The sequence below is a fragment of the Muntiacus reevesi genome, chromosome 6, assembly GCF_963930625.1.
Source record: "Muntiacus reevesi chromosome 6, mMunRee1.1, whole genome shotgun sequence".
Lineage (NCBI taxonomy): Eukaryota > Metazoa > Chordata > Mammalia > Artiodactyla > Cervidae > Muntiacus > Muntiacus reevesi.
In genome coordinates, this window is record NC_089254.1 from 40,784,072 (window position 1) to 40,803,721 (window position 19,650).

A 19,650-nucleotide genomic window follows, 5' to 3' on the forward strand; every position below is an offset into this window, starting at 1 on the left:
TTAGGAGTGAACGCTGATCTCATTAAAAGGTAGACACTGCAGGTTCTCCGCACTTCTCTGTAAAACATTAGTCATCATTAGTCAGAGCAGCCCGTCAGCAGGAGCAGCGGCTGTAGCCACAGTTTGACCTTCATCCGCACAGAGGAAAGATGATGTTCTGGTTCTCCTTCATGTGGGAGGCAGATGAAGATAGAGGAAGCATGAAATGTCGGCTGTGATGAAGTACCAGGTTCAGCAGGAGCACGTTACCGGCCGGGGAGGGGTATCTTGTACAGTAAAACATGGTTCTTCACTGGTTAATTCCATTAGGAAAAATCTAGGTGCAGCCTTTCCACTCCCCACTAAAGCAGGACCAGGGGTGAGCATGAGCCCATAGCACCAGTGAGTCTTCAGAAAGCAAACCAGATCCACCAAGTTCCTAAGTAGGTCCAGGTGACATCGCCATGATTTATTTGTCCTCTGCAGGGGACAGAAGGTGGCTCAAGCTCTTTCAAACCCTATTTATCTTTACATAATGAGGTCATTAGAAACCTGAAAGCTTCCATTTTGGGGGCTAGATATCTTTTTTTTAAGTGACTTAAAGATAATGGGAAATTACTCAAAAATAAGCTGACAGCTTAATGGAATTCTGTTCAACTGAAAAGTATTTATTGTGGGGTCACTAGGAATTAATTCTTAACAAATTCTTAACAATAATTCTTAGTTTTGCCAGTGAAAAATGTGATCCTTGCCTTCACTAATTTCCTTAAGATGAAAACCATAGCAGATCATGATTTTATTTGGCTCAGAGGTCATCTAGTGACAGGAGAATTTAAGAGCTGATTTACCTCCTTCTCTGAAAGATCTGTGTCACTTCTGATGTTCATGCACAGCTAGCAGTTAAGTCATCAGCTCTGTGATGATCCAGTGAGACACATTCTGTGTCCACATCTGTAAAATGAGAAATCAGGTGGCTAGAGGGTCCTCTATTCCCCACACACACATGTGCTATCAACATATAATACAGCTATCAGGAACCAAGCATAGCAAGCCGGAAGTCTTCGTTTCATCCTGTTGTCTCTGAAATAGGATGAAACGATGACATTTTGGAAAACTTTAGAGTTGTGAAAGGCTTTGTTCTCTGCCCAGCACACCTGACTTCTTCAGTTCCAGATGTCTTTTTCTACCCTTTCCAGTTATTCCAACATATCCTTGTAGGACTTCACAAGGTCTCTGAGTTAAATTCCTTCCCTAACTAGAACAGCACCTCGGGATTATGCCCCTTCGGTGGTGTCTCTAAGGCACAGATAAGAACATACTAAGATGTATGTGGTAACTCTCAACCCTGACAGCCCCCAGTGCCATGTGCCCCCAGGTGGTCACTGCTGCTGGTTGTTTCTGTCCCATCAACTGTAAAACCAGTAAATAATGCCCAAATAGATGCTGCAGATCTACTTGCTGATCTGGCAGATCTTAGGACAAGATCATAGCAATTAAAATTGCGTAAAAATCTGTCATTGTTCTGTGATACACTGTTTGTTGGAAAAGAACTCTAGACTTGGAGTCAGAGAAGATGGGGGCTTGAACTGGTTCTGCCACCTCCCTCTTGCATGCCTGTAGGCAGAACACTGTCAGAACCTGCTTTTTCTGTAAGACGCATGTAATCATGCCTTCTCCCCAGGGATTTCATTAGGAATATATGACAGTATACCGCAAACTGCCATTTAAATTATAAACTACTAAAGAAATAAACTTCTTCTCAGAAATTATTTTATTTTAGTATTAGTAAAAATTCATTTTGATTTTTCTTTTATTCATGCAACAGCTATTTAGCGGGCACCTGCTATATGCTAGGTGCTGTGTTAGGAACTGGAGAATCAACAAGGAACAAAACTACAGATACAACCCCAGTCGCCAGGGAAATTTTAAACTTGTGGGGAAGAGAATGCATTATCACAAGAAGCAATATTTTTACCAATTAGTGACCTTAGCTGTGGAAATGGGAGGAAAGAGGAGTGTTGAGAGGTTCATGGAGCTGAAAAGTCTTTAGTCATGGGATTTGGTTTAGAGAGGCCCTGGGTGCCTTCCCTAAGAAGTAACCCCAGGAACCAAGATCTAAACAATAAACAGGGTTAACCACGTGCTGAGAGAAGGGAAACAGGTTCAAAGACCTCATGGTGAGAGGGAGCCTGGATAGTCTGAGGGACTGAAAGAAGGTTCCTGACACTAGAGTAGAGAGAGCAAAGGAGGCGGGAGTCCAGACCAAGTCAAGTCTGAAAAGAGGTTTGGGAAACAAGAGTCAGGTTCTGGAACCAAATTTCACTTGGTTCTTTCCAGCACCAGGAAGCTGATTACAAAGTTTAAAGTATAGGCGTGACACGATAGGATTCAGGCTCTGAAAAAAGATCACTGTGAATATATTGTGTGTAATAGATGGACGCAAGTGGCAGTTCAGGCAGTACTTAATGGTAGGTTGGTATGAGGCTTCCCAGGTGCTGCTAGTAGTAGAGAACCTTCCTACGATGCAGGAGACCTAAGAGACAAGGATTAGGAAGATCCCTGGAGGAGGGCATGGCAACCTACTCCCATATTCTTGCCTGGAGAATCCCATGGACAGAGGAGCCAGGTGGGCTATAGCCCATAGCGTCGCCAAGAGTCGAACACAACTGAAGTGATTTAGCACGCATGCGCAGATTCAGATACATCATTGGAGGTGAGAGCTGAGAAATAATGCGCTTCCCCGATGACAGAGGATGAGATGACTGGATGGCATCACCAACTCAATGGACATGAGTTTGAACAAGTCCGGGAGCTGGTGATGGACAGGGAAGCCTGGCCTGCTGTAGTCCATGGGGTCGCAAAGAGTCAGAAACAACCGATAGACTGAACCGAACTGAACCGATGGCTCAGTGATAAGGAATCCACCTGCAATGCAGGAGACACCGGTTCAACCCCTGCGTCGGGAAGATCCCCTGAAGGAGGAATTGGCAACCCCCTCCAGTATTCTTGCCTGGAAAATCCTGTGGACAGAGGAGCCTGGTGGGCTACAGTCCATAGAGTCGCAAAGAGTTGGACATGACTGAGCACGCAAAAACTAGAAACTCAAAAAAAGTAGGAAGCAATAACCACAGGACTTGAAAGTAAGTTGAATTGCAGTAGTACAAGTTGAGATATATTTAATACTGTACTTATTCTTTGAATCAACAGTTCAAATCATGACCCAGGGTAAATGGTGATATTTTCCTTGTCAAGACATTATGACAAAGTGCTTAGAAAATTTTCCTACTTGATTTCATGACTATTTACTTTTCTCTAAGGCACGTTTTTTTAGTTTTATTGAGGTATAGTTGACAAACGAAATTGTACATCATGGTGATTCGACATACATATACATTGTGAAAAGATTTCTCCCATCTAGTTAATTAACACATCCATAGTTGTTAATACTGTATTGTGTAATGAAATTTGCTAAGAGAATTCAAATATTCTCACTCCCCCCAAAAAATTATACTTTTCTCAACACTGACACTGTGACCAAGCACTAATGCTATTGAACACTACCTGCCTTTGATCCCTTTTTCCAGTTAATATTATGACTCTTACACTTTTTTATGTATCAGTGAGAAAAAAAATTAGCATGTTTACTTGAAACCTGTAGCAGAATAACAAGGCTAATGCCTGTAACTGCTGTGCCTTTGAAGTTTATCCCAGTCTTATTCATAACATTAATTGGAGAATTCTTTCATTAACCAAAGGCAGGCCACATGCTGTGCATTTTGAAAGGTCAAATCTCTGAAAGATTTGTATTTCATTAAGGAAATCTCAGCACTGATATGAATAAAAATAGTCTCCACTTTAAAGCAGGGTGGCAAATACATGCCCCACATGTATCATATGCCACCCTTCTGTCCTCCCATTTCCATGTTTAGGATGCTAATTGATAAAAGGTATGATTTTCTGCTGAGGCTTTTGAGAATCCTCCTCAACACAGCTCTCTGATCTCAGTTGATCAGAGTTGGCATCAGAGTTGGAGCTTATTTGTCATCCTTGTTTTAAGACTGTGTAAATCCTCTGTTCCCCCAAAATCAATTACTTAAAGGACGTATTTATTTAGTTTTTCCTCCCACCACAGATAAGCTTTGCCAGTTTTCACCTCCATGGACTTTTGGTCCTTGTCTTCTTAGCTCACCTGAGCTCACAGGCAGCGGTGGATGTTTCCAGTCAGCTGACTGTCCTGCCTCAACACCAGTGTCTCTTATTCTCCAGCCCAGAACTTTCTGTGGCACTACAGGTGTTTCCTCAGCCTTACACAGGGAGAACCCTGATATGCAGGAAAGTCAGCACCCTGGGAGAGCAATACTCAGTGAGGAGCAACCATTTACCCAGCAGGAGAGGAGAGTCAGAGCACAAATGCCTCGGCCGCGCCACTCCACAGGAGAAGGTTCTGATGTGTGTTCCCCCGGGCTTCTCAGAAGAGCCACGGGGGGAGTCCCAAATTGGTCCCCAGTTCACTTTCCTCATTATTTTTGCTTCCTGGGGTAACCCAAGTCCTCACATCAGGGCCTGCTTTTGGGAAAACCCAAACTAAAATGGTCATCTTCTGTCTTCATGTTATATAAAACATTGATTCACAGACTGTAGTCAGTGAAGTACCTCCCAATGATCTTGGACTGAGATATGGACTCTGACCCTCCGCTCCACAGCAGACCCAGTCAAACCATGTGTCCTTTATGCAGAGTCCCACAGGACAACCTGAGGGGTGAGAATGGATGGAGGGGGAGAGAAAGAAACTAACTCAATTGCACCATCAATTCCCACCACAAGCAAACAAAATTTTTATCTGTTTTGTGATTGATTGAAAAATACATTCCAAGGACAGTCCTATCTGTACTTTATCTCTGCCCACGCTGCTTAAATGATGCTAATTAGGGATGCCAGAACTTTAAATGGAGATGGAGCCTTAGCTTGTAAAGTTAGAGCAGGAGATAAGCATCAGTTCTGTCTATGTTTCAGATATTAGTTTATAAATAATAATATATAAATACATAATACATAATGTTATATTTGTATATATAACACATAGGCAAATAGAGATAAAGTTGTTCTTTTTAAGAAGTTCTATTTAAGATCACATCAGGACAATGAATTGTCTATATGCTTTCTCTGAATTGCTCAGTAAAGTGCCAAGAATACATAGAAAAGAAAATGTCAGGGATTCACAGATTCTAGCACTTATAAGGCTGCTGAGATACTGCTCAGTTGTGCTTAAACTTCTTCCCTGCTGAACAATCACTCTCATTTCCCTACAACTCTCTTTCAACAAATTCTGAAGTCTCAAATACCAGCACACAGCATAACAGGAAGCAGAGAGGCAAGGGCAATGAAAAATTGCCTCCTGGGGCAGTGGTACAATTACATTAAGCACCGAAGATGGAGGTAGAACTATAAGAATCCTTGGGGGTAGTATATAGAGACCATCTCACAGTTTTACAGCACAAATGTTTCTTGCCAAACCAAGCAAACAAAATTATGAAGTTGTGTCAAAGAGAACACTCCCTACAGTCCAGAAAAGCTAAGCGACACCGTTGCCAGTGGAAGTCTGGCTACAAGCTGTGCACATGTGTTCACTGTTGTTTGAACTCCAAAATGGGCATTATTTCACACAATTGAGTGAGCAGCAATAAGGCCATGAGCCTGAATCTGGATAAATCTTCCCTTAAAAAAAAAAAGAAAAGTAACACCCAGCATGGAACATACAACAAAAAGCTAAGCATGTAAGAAAGGGATAATTATAAGTAGCCTTCAAGATCAACCTTCATGACACTGAAATAGATTTACTGTAGACAACAGAAGAAATTGAGAAAACATGCTTGGAATCCTCAGATGCTAGAAGGTATGACATTAAAAAAAAAAAAAAAACAGAAATGGACAGAGCAGGTTGAAATGCAAAAATCAAGCAAAGTGATGCTTAACAAAGTAAGGGGGTCATTAATAAACAAACCTGGAGGATTGAAATTATCTCAGAAGATTGTGTTCACTGGAATCAGTAAAATGTAGAACTGATTGTTGTTGTTTAGTTGCCCAGTTGTGTCTGACTCTTGGGACCCCATGGACTGTAACCTATCAGGTTCCTCTGTCCATGGGATTTCCCCAGGAAAGGATACTGGAGCGGGTTGCCATTTCCTTCCTAGGCTATCTTCCTGACCAAAGGATCGAACCTGCATCTCCTGCATTAGCAAGTGGATTTTTTTTTTACCACTAACCCACCAGGGAATCTTGTAGAACTGATACTGTAAGCAGTTAATGGTGTAGAGACCCAATTGAGCAGTTTCCCAGTTACAGAACAGTGGATCTTCAGCTTTGTTCCATCTTAACAGCAATCACATGTACAATACTCTTCTACCAGTAATACTGATCCTTATCTCAAGATCCTTAACTTTAATCACATCTGCAAAATGCGCTTAGCCATGTAAAGTAACACATGTACCAATTTTAAAGACTAGACTGTAGGAGGCCATTATTGTACCTACAAAATCAAACATAATGCTGTTTCTGAAAAAATTGCATACATATACTGACAGCCAAAATTCAAAACCCCAAGATGGTTTTATCAATCCTTTTATACAATGGTATAAAAGGAATTGTAGGAGGAGGAATCAAGATGGCAGAAGAGAAGTATATGGAACTAACCTTCCACAAATGCATCAAAAATACATCCACATGTGAGACAATTCTCACAGAATATCTTACTGAACACCGAGAAAAGGAATTGTGCTTAGTCATGTCCAAGTCTTTGTGACCCTACAGACTGTATCCTGCCAGGCTTCTCTGCCCATTCTAGGCAAGGATACTGAAGTGGGATGCCGTTTCCTACTCCAGGAGATCTTCCTGACCCAGGGATTAAACCCACATCTCTTGTGCCTCCTGCATTGGCAGGTGGATTCTTTACCACTAGCACCACCGGGGAAGCTGAACAAAAGGAATAGGTGAGCGTTAAAAAAGGTTAGTTGATTAAGTCTGAATAATTATGATAGAAATAGTTATAGGAAAATGTAAATCTAGGAACAATTTTAAACATTTTAAAAATCATGATATTTAGTGTAATCTTTGTAAACCTTGGATACAGTTTACATAGAGCACAAAGACTGTAGAGTGAGGTAAAAGTGGGCCACCTTACTTCTCTAACCAGAATAGAAGGAACTTAATGGAGAATCATAATAGGATGAAAATAACTATTTACTTTGTTTAGCAAAGCAAAATAAGCCATACTCCATATTTTTGGGCTTCTCTTGCAGCTCAGCTGGTGAAGAATCCCTGCAATTCAGGAGACCTGAGTTCGATCCCTGGGTTGGGAAGATCCCCTGGAGAAGGGAAAGGCTACCCAGTCCAGTATTCTGTCCTCAAGAATTCCATGGACTGTATAATCTACGGGGTCGCAAAGAGTCAGACTCCACTGAGAGACTTTCACTTTCATACTTTCATATAGCAACAGGGAACTTGTAAGACCTTAAGAGTCAATTTGAAAGGCCTTAAAAAGGAATGTTAAAAGAGCAAAAAACTTAAAACAACTAAGAGGATAAAATAATATATCCATTGTGACAATAAATTGTTGGACACCTTTCTGAAAAGTGGGCCTCTGTTTTGCAGAAAAAGAATTCAGAATACATCAAAGCCATTAAGTGGAACAATGCACCATTTTAAATTGATAAAATATAAAGTGCACATTTATTTACTTCCCACTGCAGTAGTCCCTGGAGAAGGCAATGGCACCCCACTCCAGTACTCTTGCCTGGAAAATCCCATGGACGGAGGAGCCTGGTAGGCTGCAGTCCATGGGGTCACTAAGAGTCGGACACGACTGAGCGACTTCACTTTCATTTTTCACTTTCATGCATTGGAAAAGGAATTGGCAACCCACTCCAGTATTCTTGCCTGGAGAATTCCAGGGACGGGGGAGCCTGGTGGGCTGCTGTCTATGGGTCACACAGAGTCAGATACGACTGAAGTGACTTAGCAGCAGCAGCAGCAGTAGTCCCTATTATCATCTTTGTTACAGATAAGGAATCAGAACCTTGATCAGGGGACTCACTCACGGCCACCCGGGCATAAGCCATAAAGGAAACCCAGAGTCTCACTCAGAGCCTGGAGCTCGATCCTGGGGTACACGCCCTGCCAAGTATGTGTGTGACCACACAGCTAGTGACAGGTGGAGCTGGGACTAGAGCCCAGCTCAGCGTTATCCCCCCTTCCGTGTACACCACCTCTCCACTGTGCTGTGCCAGAAGTTGTTTTTCTGTTCCTATCTTTGTCTCATCCCCATGAACCAAACATTTTGACTCAGGTTACTTGTATTCTCTGCTCCAGTGCCCCTGCATACTCAGAGCCCCTACAAACCCCCACCGCCTTTTACTCTCAGCCACCGTGAGTGAATCCTCCTACTCAGTCCCGTCCCTGCCCCATGAAATAGATCCTGGAGGTTTTCCCCAAAGATCTGCTCTGGCCTCTTGATAAGGACTTGGATGCTGGCGCTCTCTCAATTAACATTAATTTCTCCCCTCGGCACTCTGGATCCTACCTCTTTATTTCCTCATGAAATAATTCCACCAGTCATCTCCTTTTCTCCTCAATCTTCAGACTCTGTCTCTGTTCAGGTACCATCTCATCTACATGCATGCTTCTCCAAAAGGAAGTCTTCCCTTTATTGGCAGCTTTATTCCTCCCATAGCCACTACGACACTTCTCAGTTCCACTTCCTCACTTCCCATCATTCAGACCCACTGAAATCTGATTTCTGCCTCTGTTCAAGCAATCAACTGCCACCACTGTGGCCACTTGTGACCCTCCTGTTTGACAAACCTAAGGCCTTATTTTATGAGTATTTCTGTTTACTACTTCTTGAAACCTTTTTCTTACTTGACTTTCAGTTACATCTCAGATACTTTCTTTCATTCTATATACCTTGAAGTGGTCTCTTTTCATGCCACACAATTTTGGTGTCTCGTTTTAAGTTTAACCTAACATATTATATCTCTAATCCTGATAATCTCTATTAAGCTCCAGACAAGAAAGTCAACTACTGCCTGACTTTACCTGAACCCAAATTCACTGAGGTTGAGACTTCAAAATGTAGTTCGACTACATTTGAATCCAAACTCCAGAAGTCACCTCAAACTCATTTTGCCCATAACCTAACTTTCTAGACTCCATTCAAAGAAACCTTTTTCCTATATTTTTTATCTCAGGTAATGAAACCATCCAGTTTCCCAAGTTAGAAGTCATCATGGATTTCATCTTCTCCTTTGTACTCCTCCATGGCAAGCATATCATCCTGAGTATCTTGTGACTCTCTTTCTTGCTGCCCTCCTCACTCTTCACTACTACTATTAATTCATTAAAATGTGTCTATTGAAGTATATGCTATGTGTCAGGCATTGTGCTAAGTACTGGGAATATATTGTGAACAAAATAGATATGATCTCCCCTAGTGGAATTTATACTCTAGATGGAGAGATGAGCATTAAACTAACAATCTCACAAATACAATTACATAAATATGATTTCATAAACATACTTCTAAATAGTGATAAATTCCATGTGAAGAAAAATAGAGAATGCAATGAAAAATTATTGTGAATGACTTAGACTTAAGATGAAAGATCAGGGACATCTTCCCTGAGGAAGTAGTGTTTAAGCTGACACATAAAGAAGGAGCCAGAGATGATTTGGTGGAGGGTTAAAAAGGATAGGTAAATGAAGGAGATTATGCAGAGGCTCTGTGATTAGAGAAGCCTGGCTTATATTCAATGAATTTCAGTGAGTGAAAGGAAATAACCCATGAGGAAATAACTCTGGGGAAAGTGTGTGTGTGCTAAGTTGTTCAGTCATGTCTGACTCTTTGTGACCCTATGAATGGCAGCCCACCAGTCTGCTCTGTCGAAGGGGTTCTCCAGGCAAGAATACTGGAGTGGGTTGCCATTCGCTTCTCCAGGGGAGTGGGTAGGGACAAACTTATATAAGTCCTTGGAGGTTTTGTGTTTTATCATAAATGTGTGGGAATCCATTTAAGGATTTTAAGCATGATCAGATTCTGTGACATCAGCAAATTTACTGTAGCTTCAGTTGAGGTAAAAATGATGGTGAGCGTGGATTATAATGGTGACTGTAGAGATGGAGAGAAGTAGGTTTGAAATAGATTTTGGCGATAGAATAGACAGAAGTTGCTGATAAGGAAGTGGGGGGAAAGAGATTAAGAATGACTTCAGGTTCCTGCCTTTAAAATTTGGAAAGGCAGGTGAAATTTTCCCAAATACTGAACACATAAGACAAGAAGTAGAAGGGAAGGCCGAAGCTTCCATTTTGCTGTGTTGGGTCCGTGGTGCTTGTGACACACCCACAACTTAATAAATATCTATTTAATGTTGGTGTAATTTAATGACTAAGGTGTTTAATCTCTCTTAAATTACTTAAAGATGTTTCTAGATGGGTTTCTCAATAGAAGAGAATTTAATGCCATTATTATAAAAAAAATTGTTCTCAGAACTGGACTTTTCTGTTTGCAAGACTAATATCCTTCCACATTTCCATTGCCAACTGTTTACAGCTCACCATAAGCACATGGAGTGATTTCTGTCTTTGCCCTTGGTCTTGTTCAGAGCGTAAGCCCTTTGTAGTTGCTAATATTTTCAGCAAGCCTTACCTCAGTCTGAGTTTTAGCCTCGCTGACACAATTCTTCCTCTTCCAGTGTGTTGCTTTATTCCTGTTCAAGGCTATTTACCTGGCCTGCTTTATTTTGAACATATCCTTTATGTAATTGAGTTTATCAGAAGACATGTGCAGGCTTACCCTTTTTCAATACTCGCTGGGATTACTTGAAATGGTCAGATTGCTCTCTCCATAAAGAACAAAGCCCTGGGGGGAAATGACCTTCTGAAAAACAGCTTTATAGTGTTTATAAGTAAAACACTTTTATTTAAAAAATGCAGAAAGGATCATTTTTAAAGCATTGCAGAGAACACCTCAGCTCTCCACACAAAAATGGATTCTGTAGACCAAAGATGGCAACTAATTTGAAATTTTCTTTGCAAATTGAATAATTTGCTTGACTGAAACATGGTGATGTTGAGGTTAGGGTACCACTAGCAATATCTTAATGGAAAGGTTGTTTCTTAGCCTAGGTCAGTTTCATTAAGAAAAACTGCCCTTTTACTGATATGAAACAGCTTAAACAAATTTTCTAAGGTAACTGCAGGGTTTAACTCATTTAATGAATTTTAATAAGAAATACATGATCAGTCAAAAACCTGGGAAAAAAAATGAATAACACTGAACTAGTTTTAATGGAAATTAGCTCATTACCCTGCTGGCGTACATTTACTAAAGGCTGAATTTTTGATGGAAAATTTGCCAGGCTGTAGGAAAATGGGAGAATCTTTAAATTAAAGATTAACTGTATTAGTGGTATTTTTCTCCCTTAAATTAGCCTTAACTGGAGGCTTTTTAAAACCTTGGGTCTTTCTCCCCTTTGGGAAACTTAAAAAAAAAAAAAAAAAAAAAAAGATGATTTCCTCTACAGAAAGAATTTCTCACTGTCCCTGAAATACTTTCAGGAAATAGTAGGGACATGAATCTCCATTATTAGTCACAATCCTTTATAAGAAATGATCTTTTAAGAGGTTGGGGGGGGGGGGCTGTCTGTGCAAGTGGCCAGGTGAGTTTTCTGACCTCCAGCAGGATACCAAAGGGACTGTGAAAAAAATTTTTCGTTCTCACTTCCTCTTTTTTTTTTTTCTCACATTCATGTGATATGTGTGTACTTTTATTCTCCCTTTCTTTTTCCTCCTCTTTTTATTGCTTTATTTTTTATTTTTTAAATTGTGATAAAATATATAATATGTGACATAACATTTGCCATATTAACCATATTTAAAGTGTATAGTTGTTGTTTAGTCACTCAGTCGTATCCAACTCTTTGCGACCCCAGGGACTGCAGCACCCTAGGCTCCTTTGTCCTCCACTATGTCTCAGAGTTTGCTCAAATTCATGTCCATTGTGTTGGTGATGCCATCCAACCATCTCATCCTCTGTTGCCCCCTTCTCCTCCTGCCCTCAGTCTTTCCCAGCATCAAGGTCATTTTCAGTAAGTCAGCTCTTTGTATCAGGTGGCCAAAGTATTGGAGCTTCAGTTTCAGCATCAGTCCTTCCAATAAATATTCAGAGTTGGTTTCCTTTAGGATTGACTGGTTTGATCTCCTTGCAGTCCAAGGGACCTCAGGAGTAGTGTTAGATATATTTAATTGTTGTATCTTATTTTTCAAGCAAACCAGAACAAAGCTTTTAGTAACTCAGAGCATGGACATCTTTGCTGCAACAGACGTTTAGTTCAAAATGGTTCCTAGTCCTTTTCTATTGTTTAAAGAAAAAGAGAAATAGAAAGTGTTTCTCCTGCATCTCTGTCATTTGTAGTAATGTGGATTTTTCTATAAAATGCATGAAATTAATGATAGTTTTCAAAGCCAGAGTCATATGTTGTAGCAACTACTTCAGTTAAAGAAAAAAATCATCTCACATTCTGCAAATGGTAGTTCAGTATATCAAACAGACTGTAGAGGCATATTGAAAGATTTAGTCCTGTTTAGGAAATTACTAGAAATCCCAAAAAGTTGCGTTGGCCTAATTCCAAAGTGAAGATATCATGATGGCATTCTCTGATTAAGTTGCTCTTCATTGTATTTTGAACCCTTATTTGAAGTGGGGAGTTTTAAGAAAGTTCATCATCTTGTGCCCTGTGAAAATAATTATTATATAATGATTAAAAAAAAAAAAACCTCTTACCAAACACCTCACAAATGCATGCTAGAAAGTGACTCTCCCTTCAGAGCTGCAGTAAATATACTGATATTCTTTCATTTGGGGTATCATGTGTCAGAAGTAGTTTCTGAAAAAAGCCACTTTTGGAACTTTCTTATGATAAGGCACTATTGCCAACCAGTCATCACACTATTTGAAAATGTTCCTTGGCGGCACTGACGTTGGCCACACAGAGCTTGTATCTCCTGCGGTGAGACATTAGGTAGAAATTGCTCCTTAGGAACAACCAACCAACGCAATCCAGTGATGTGCATAATGTTTTCTGGTTTCTCCTAAAGCAGGGTTCCTAACAAGAAAACATTGGAGAGGGTGCAAAAGTGGGAAGTACTAAATATTTTCTGTATTTTTACTTAATTGAGTGGGTATTACCTACAATAGACATTGTTATTGTGTTTTATAAGACCTGGTTACCCAGGTCTTATATAAAATGTTCCCTATATAGGGTGTTCAAATTTAGAAAATGAAAATGTAGACTTCCTAATTAAATTGAGTTTCAGATAAACAAGCAATTTTTAATATAAGTATGTCCTATGCAGTATATGTCTCATGCAGTCAGTATACAGGACATACTAAAAAGTTATTCATTGCTTATCTGAAATTCATATTTAACTGGGCAACCATAGTCCTATAATTTATTAAAATTGTATTTAGTTGATACGTAAATTTGATTTAACTTTCAGTATGAAACTGGTTTTGTCTTTTCTCCTCTTCCATTTTTAAGCATCAGAATTTCTTGTTTAAGCTGTTTGTACTGTGTTTCTGTTCCTCTGCCCATCTCATTGTGCTTTTACATGAGGAATTAAAAATATATTTTAACTTTATTTCTTGTTCTAAAGAAGACAGATTTTAGAGATCTAACTCAGTTTTGTTCTTCATATTAAATGTATTGAAATTTCTTTATTGGCTGCATCTAAATTTTCCCATTTATTCTCTTACCTTTTTCCTTTTTAAAATGTCTCTTCTCATGTTTCAGTTAACTTATAACTGTTTCCTGAGGTCTTTCAATTTTATTGTGTTTAGAGTTAGAATTAAATAATGTTTGGATTCATACACAGACACATCAACACACTTCAATAAATGATCAGTATGGAAAACAGGTCAAGCTATTAAATAAATAAATTTTAATTCCATAAGAGAATTATAATATTCCACATTCTATAGAAGTAGGGGAAATAAAGGCCAGAAATAAACTAAAATATAAAGCAAGTTTTATTAGTATTTTAAAGAAAAAGCTCTTTTTTATGAATTTGCCTTCGTAAAAAGGACTATCAGCTCTGAAAGGCTTAAGAAAAAGCTATCAGTATTCCTCATACTGTATCCCTGTGAGTGTAGGTGGTGAGACACCCAAAAGTAATTGTCTAAACAAACCAAGCCTGTCTTCCTTCTGTGATCTATTTTGGCCAGAATGATTTCAGAAAAAGAAAACTTCCAGAAATAAGGATTTAAAAGTTCTTATTTTGTTTGGGGTATTTTATGTTAATTGCAATAGACTAGATTTCTTAGAGGTATAATCCCTATGAAAATTTATTGTACATTTATAATCATTTGACCCACATTAGTATAGCATTTGACCTACATTATTTGACCCATGCTATTCACACATTGGAGAAGGAAATGGCAACCCACTCTAGTGTTCTTGCCTGGAGAATCAGGGGTGGGGGAGCCTGGTGGCCTGCCGTCTATGGGGTCGCACAGAGTCGGACACGACTGAAGCGACTTAGCAGCAGCAGCAGCAGCAGCATTATAGCATTTATGGAGCTCTTCCAATGAAGTCAAGCAGAAAACTGGAAATTAATCATGTAGAAAACATGATTTTATCAATTAATTGGGCCAAATTGGGTATACCCAAAATAGATGTTTTCTTTTCTTTCATTATTCTTTTGAATTTTTATTTACACAATTATCAAAACAGCAAACTGCCAACCAATTAAGTATTTAAAGAAGAATTACATATCTTTTTATATAATTTATTTTTAATTGTAGGATAATTGCTTTACAATGTTGTATTGCAAAATAGATGTTTTCTGTTCATCTTCATTTAAGTGTTTATAGCATGATTGCTAATTTGCCAAAGGAACTCTAAGACTCACATAGGTTATTTATTTTTAAGGGAATCTATTCTGATACTATTTCTGCTACCTAAAATTACCTACTCTGAAGCAAGCAGCTTCTTTCTGACAGTGACTCAGAAAGTGAAGCTATTGCTTCAGAGATTGAAGCCTCTTCCTCACAACTCAACATTAGACATGTTTCAGAAACTGCCATAATGGGCACAGTGGTGAAGTCCTGGCTCATGCCAATGGTCTGAGGCCAGACTGAATGAAACAACCTCAGAAGGAGAGGAAGCCAACGCACCAGTGATGACAGGTGGTCAAATTAAATGGCCCTCTCTCCTGGTCTGATCTTAACCAATGTCCCTATTATGCCATTTCAGTTCTGGCACTGTAACTTCCGAGAGGTCCCATGATTATACGTTTTCCACAGGAGAGATAATCATCTTTTAAGATAATGCCCCATGTGGAGATGAGAGCTCCATAAAAGGAAACCATTTTCAATACATCTGTAAATCTAAGAAACTCCCAGTACCTAGCAAAAAAAAAGCAGCAAATACTCAAAATCCATTCTGGCACTGCAGGAAGAAGAAAGAGGAGGAACACAGAAAAAGCAGAGGAAATCACTGAATGTTTTAACATTGGAGAATGTATAAATAATATCTTTTCTGAAAAGAACCGTTGCTGGCAATTCCATGAAACAGCAAATAAATTTTATCCTTCAATGAAACTAATAGTTAATTGGCCAATAGGTCACAATGCTTTTCACTTTTATAATTATTGGTCAAATTGTTTTCATTGGCATTTTACAGAGTGAGTCACAGAGATAAATATATTTATTTATCTGTAGTTTTACTCTCAGCTATCATCAAAAAGGATGTGATTAAATCCTTGCAATTAAATTATAATCAAGCCTCACATTGAATAGAACTTTTTTAATAGTTGGAAAGAGAAATAAGAACATACATACAGAGTATACGAGAAAGTAAACCAATTCCGCCCATCTCTTTAGGTAAGATAGTTGTTATACTTCAGCATTAAATTTAACTCTGTTCCAAGGAAAATTGAGGAATATAATGGCTTACATGCTTTCACTCTTTTCATAAAATGCAGCATCAGCTATTTACAATGTTTGTGTTGAGGTGCAGTTATTATTTAAATTAGTATCTATACTGTGCCTGAGTTGGATTGCTTCAGCATCTAGATAAGTGTGTTTCTAGTTTTCTGTGGATATTTCCTATAAATGGAAATAGTTGAAAACCATGGCCCATTCTATGCCAGTCCAAGTTTTAAAGGTAATAAACATTACATGGCATATTTTCAACTTTCCATTTTTTATCAGGCATTTTATCAGACACCACCTAATATTAACATGAGTGAAATCATTGAAAGAGGGGAGAGATGCTATGAGAAGAAAGTAATTTTGTTCTGTATGCTAGATTGTGTTTTGGCTTGCTGGGATCAGTATATGATAAAATAATAACAATAAAGGAAAAAGGAATTAATCTGTCCTTTACTTTTAATTATCTTAAAGGTCATTCAGATCAAACAAAGTCACTCCAACTGTCACATCATTTGTGATCATTGAAACAGCTCAATGAGTTGAAAAAAATCCTGTCTTTGATGATACATGATTCACTCAATTAACAAACATTTTTAGCCGCTTCTTCATGAAAAACATTGTGCTGTCCCTAGAGCAGAGGGATAATAAAATAGATATCTGCTAAAAAAAAAAAAAAAAAAAAAGATATCTGCTGTAGAGAAAAAGTCAGTGGGAGAAACGGCCATGTGCAATTATAGTAGACTCTGATTCATGATATAAGTACATATATTATTTATAAATTTAGGATTAATGAAGGCTTGTTGATTGATTTCTAACCACATAAAGCAGCTCAGAGGTTAAAGCCTCTGCCTGCAATGCAGGAGATCTGGGTTCGATCCCTGGGTTGGGAAGATCCCCTGGAGAAGGAAATGGCAACCCATTCCAGTATTCTTGCCTGGAAAATCCCATGAACAGAGGAGCCTGGTAGGCTACAGTCCACAGGGTCGCAGAGTCAGACACAACTGAGCGACTTCACTTTCACTTTCAAAACAGAATTATTTGTTATACTAATCACAGGTGTTAACCTTTAAAAGTCTCAATTTCTATCTATATTCTGTCTGTCCCCCTCAACCCTTCCTCACTGTTTCTCATTCTCTCTCTCTCTCTCTCTCTCTCTTCCCCTCTCTCCCTCTCTCTCTCTCTTCCCAGCCCACCCACCCACACCCACACCCACACCCTCACACACACACAGCTAAGGCTGTGCCCCAGAAAGCCTGAAGGATGACTCAGCCTTAGGTCTTGTAAAGTGACTGATCTTTTGCTACACAGTTCCTCACCATCCCTGAGCTTCAGAATCCTCAGCTGCCGAATAAAGAAATGTTCCTAGATACATTAATATGATTCCAATAAAATTGGTCCCTTTGAAAAAAAACTGTGCAGCCAGGCAGAATGTGTTGTCGTCGTTCTTGTTGTTCACTATTAACTTCTATAAAGTACTTGCAGGAGTCTTAATATCATGCTAACTGTAAGTGGTAGTGGAATGTATTTTCAAAGTTCATATATTGTTTTCTTTATTGCAGGTTTCTTTTCTCCATGGAAAACCCCAAAGCCTGTAAGTTGAAATTCTTCTTTATTACTAGTTATGATTACAATTCCACTAAATAATATTTGAATTGGGTAACTTCAAAATCCCTTCCTCCTTTGAGATTTTTGATGTCAAAAGAACAAATTCTCTGTGAAAAACTAACTTGTCTTATTTTCCTATAAAGATAGTTCTGTTTTTTTACAAAACAAGCATTAACACTGTTCAGTATGGTGTGCTGAAAATTCTTTAGAAAGCTTTGTTTTCACCATTAGAAATATCAGTGTTTCTTACTGCATTAAATTTTTAAAACAATACAAATTATAGACCCAGATGTCTTGACCTTCAAATTATATCTGATCCTCAAGAAATTTAGCTATATATATATTTGTGTTTATGTTTACATTTTAATGCATGCAGAGCTAAATACATGTGTGTCTGTGAAGAAAAATTGTGTTTTTCCACCATCCCTGACATCACTCAAAGTGGTGCTCTGAACTTTCAGAAACTGGTGATCTCTGCCGTCACCTAGTCTCTCTGAGCCTAGTTTCTTTATCAGCTGTCCTGAAATGTTGATGCTCATGTAGGAGACTGGTATTTTATTAATCTTTTTGTGACACAAGTTTAGCCAAGTTGCCTTCCCAGCTGGGAAGATCTTTACTTGCCATTAGATTAAACTAGTTTGTCCAAGTCCCAAGAGCTGGAACTAGCTTTCTGGGGTCCCATTCTATGGTGTGTTAGAATAGCCGACCCTAACTGAGATGGCTAAAACCCACAAGCGGAAGAGAGCTGTGCCAAAGTGATTCAAGTTAACAACAAAAAACAAAACAAAATAAACAATTAAAAAAAAAAAAAACCCTCAAAATCTCAGGGAATCACGTCTTCCACCTACTTTTCTTTCCTCTCACAGTAAGTAGCTCTGACACCAGTGGCCCCTAGTTTGGCCAGTAGGTAGGGAATTCTTGGGCTAATTTTATGCTCCTTTTTTCCCCCTTTTACTGAAGGTATATTTAAGTGCTTCATTTTCTCATTCTAGAAATGGACATAATTTGATTTTGCATATTTTTCAAGTGCAAAAACTGGCTTAGTTAAATAACATGGCTTTAAAATTATTTGAAGATATGTGGAAATAAAATATTATTGAGCCCTGGAGTGTGCCTGAGGTCCAGGTTTCTCTCAAAGATGAGAAAACTGGGAGCTGGTGACAAGAGGCCCGTGCTCTCAGAACTTTCACACCACGCCTGTCCTCATTTGGGATTCAGCTCATCTGGTCCACAGAGAATATCAGATGAGAAAACTAGTCTTCCTTGGGCCTAGTTAAACTATTTAGTGATACATGTGATTTTGAAAATAAGTATTTAAAAATATTTAAAATGAAATTTGTTTTGCCTTGACCAAAATCTGAATAACCCCTTCCTTTCACCACCAGAGTTAAATATCTGTGTTCTGTGGTTACACATATCTTTATCTAATTTAACAAGGAATCTTGCAACCTCATCATGGTGCTACAATTATGTAATCTACCGATTTCCTTATAGGTACCACATTTACACAAATGATGCCATTTGGCATAATAATAGTATTTGCTGTCATTACACTAATTACATCCACACTCAATAATTCCAAAAATGGGTTTTCATAGAACTCAGTTTAAAATTAATTCTGAACCCAGGCATCCCTCCAAAAGGTAGGACTTGGACTTCCAGGTACTAAGCTAAATGAAGATAGAGGACTGTCAGTGTAATGTCCTCCATGCATCTACCAGAAGCTCTTCAGATTAGGGACTCTGGTGACAGGACATGTGTACAGTGGCTTAGGGTGCAGGCTCTGAAGGCTTACTGCCTGTGTTCAAACTGTGCTTCTCCTTACTAGCTAGGTTGCCTTCGACTAACTGCTTAAGCTTTCAGTATTTCAAGTTCATGTATAAAATGGGGATAATAATAATACTCCCCTCATGGTGATTATAAAGAGTCTATGACTTAATCCATGTAAGGTGCTTAAAGCAGAGCCTCTGACATACTCAAAAATATAAAATACTGTCCTTCTAGAAAGCAAACCTTCCATGAATAAACTCTTAATAAATTGATCACTCAATGAATGAACATAGTTTGCAAAACTATTTACTTAA

The 19,650-nt window shown here is 38.8% G+C and overlaps 1 protein-coding gene across 5 annotated transcripts in view; it reads left to right on the forward strand.

Annotated features, from left to right (window-relative positions):
• MAGI2 (membrane associated guanylate kinase, WW and PDZ domain containing 2) overlaps positions 1-19,650 on the forward strand; it is a 1,418,773-nt gene that overhangs the window by 1,208,440 nt on the left and 190,683 nt on the right. For all 5 annotated transcript variants that reach the window (XM_065939768.1, XM_065939769.1, XM_065939770.1 and 2 more), the window contains one exon: positions 17,521-17,552. In XM_065939768.1, the coding sequence (XP_065795840.1) occupies positions 17,521-17,552 (32 nt within the window). The remainder of the gene's footprint in view (positions 1-17,520; positions 17,553-19,650) is intronic.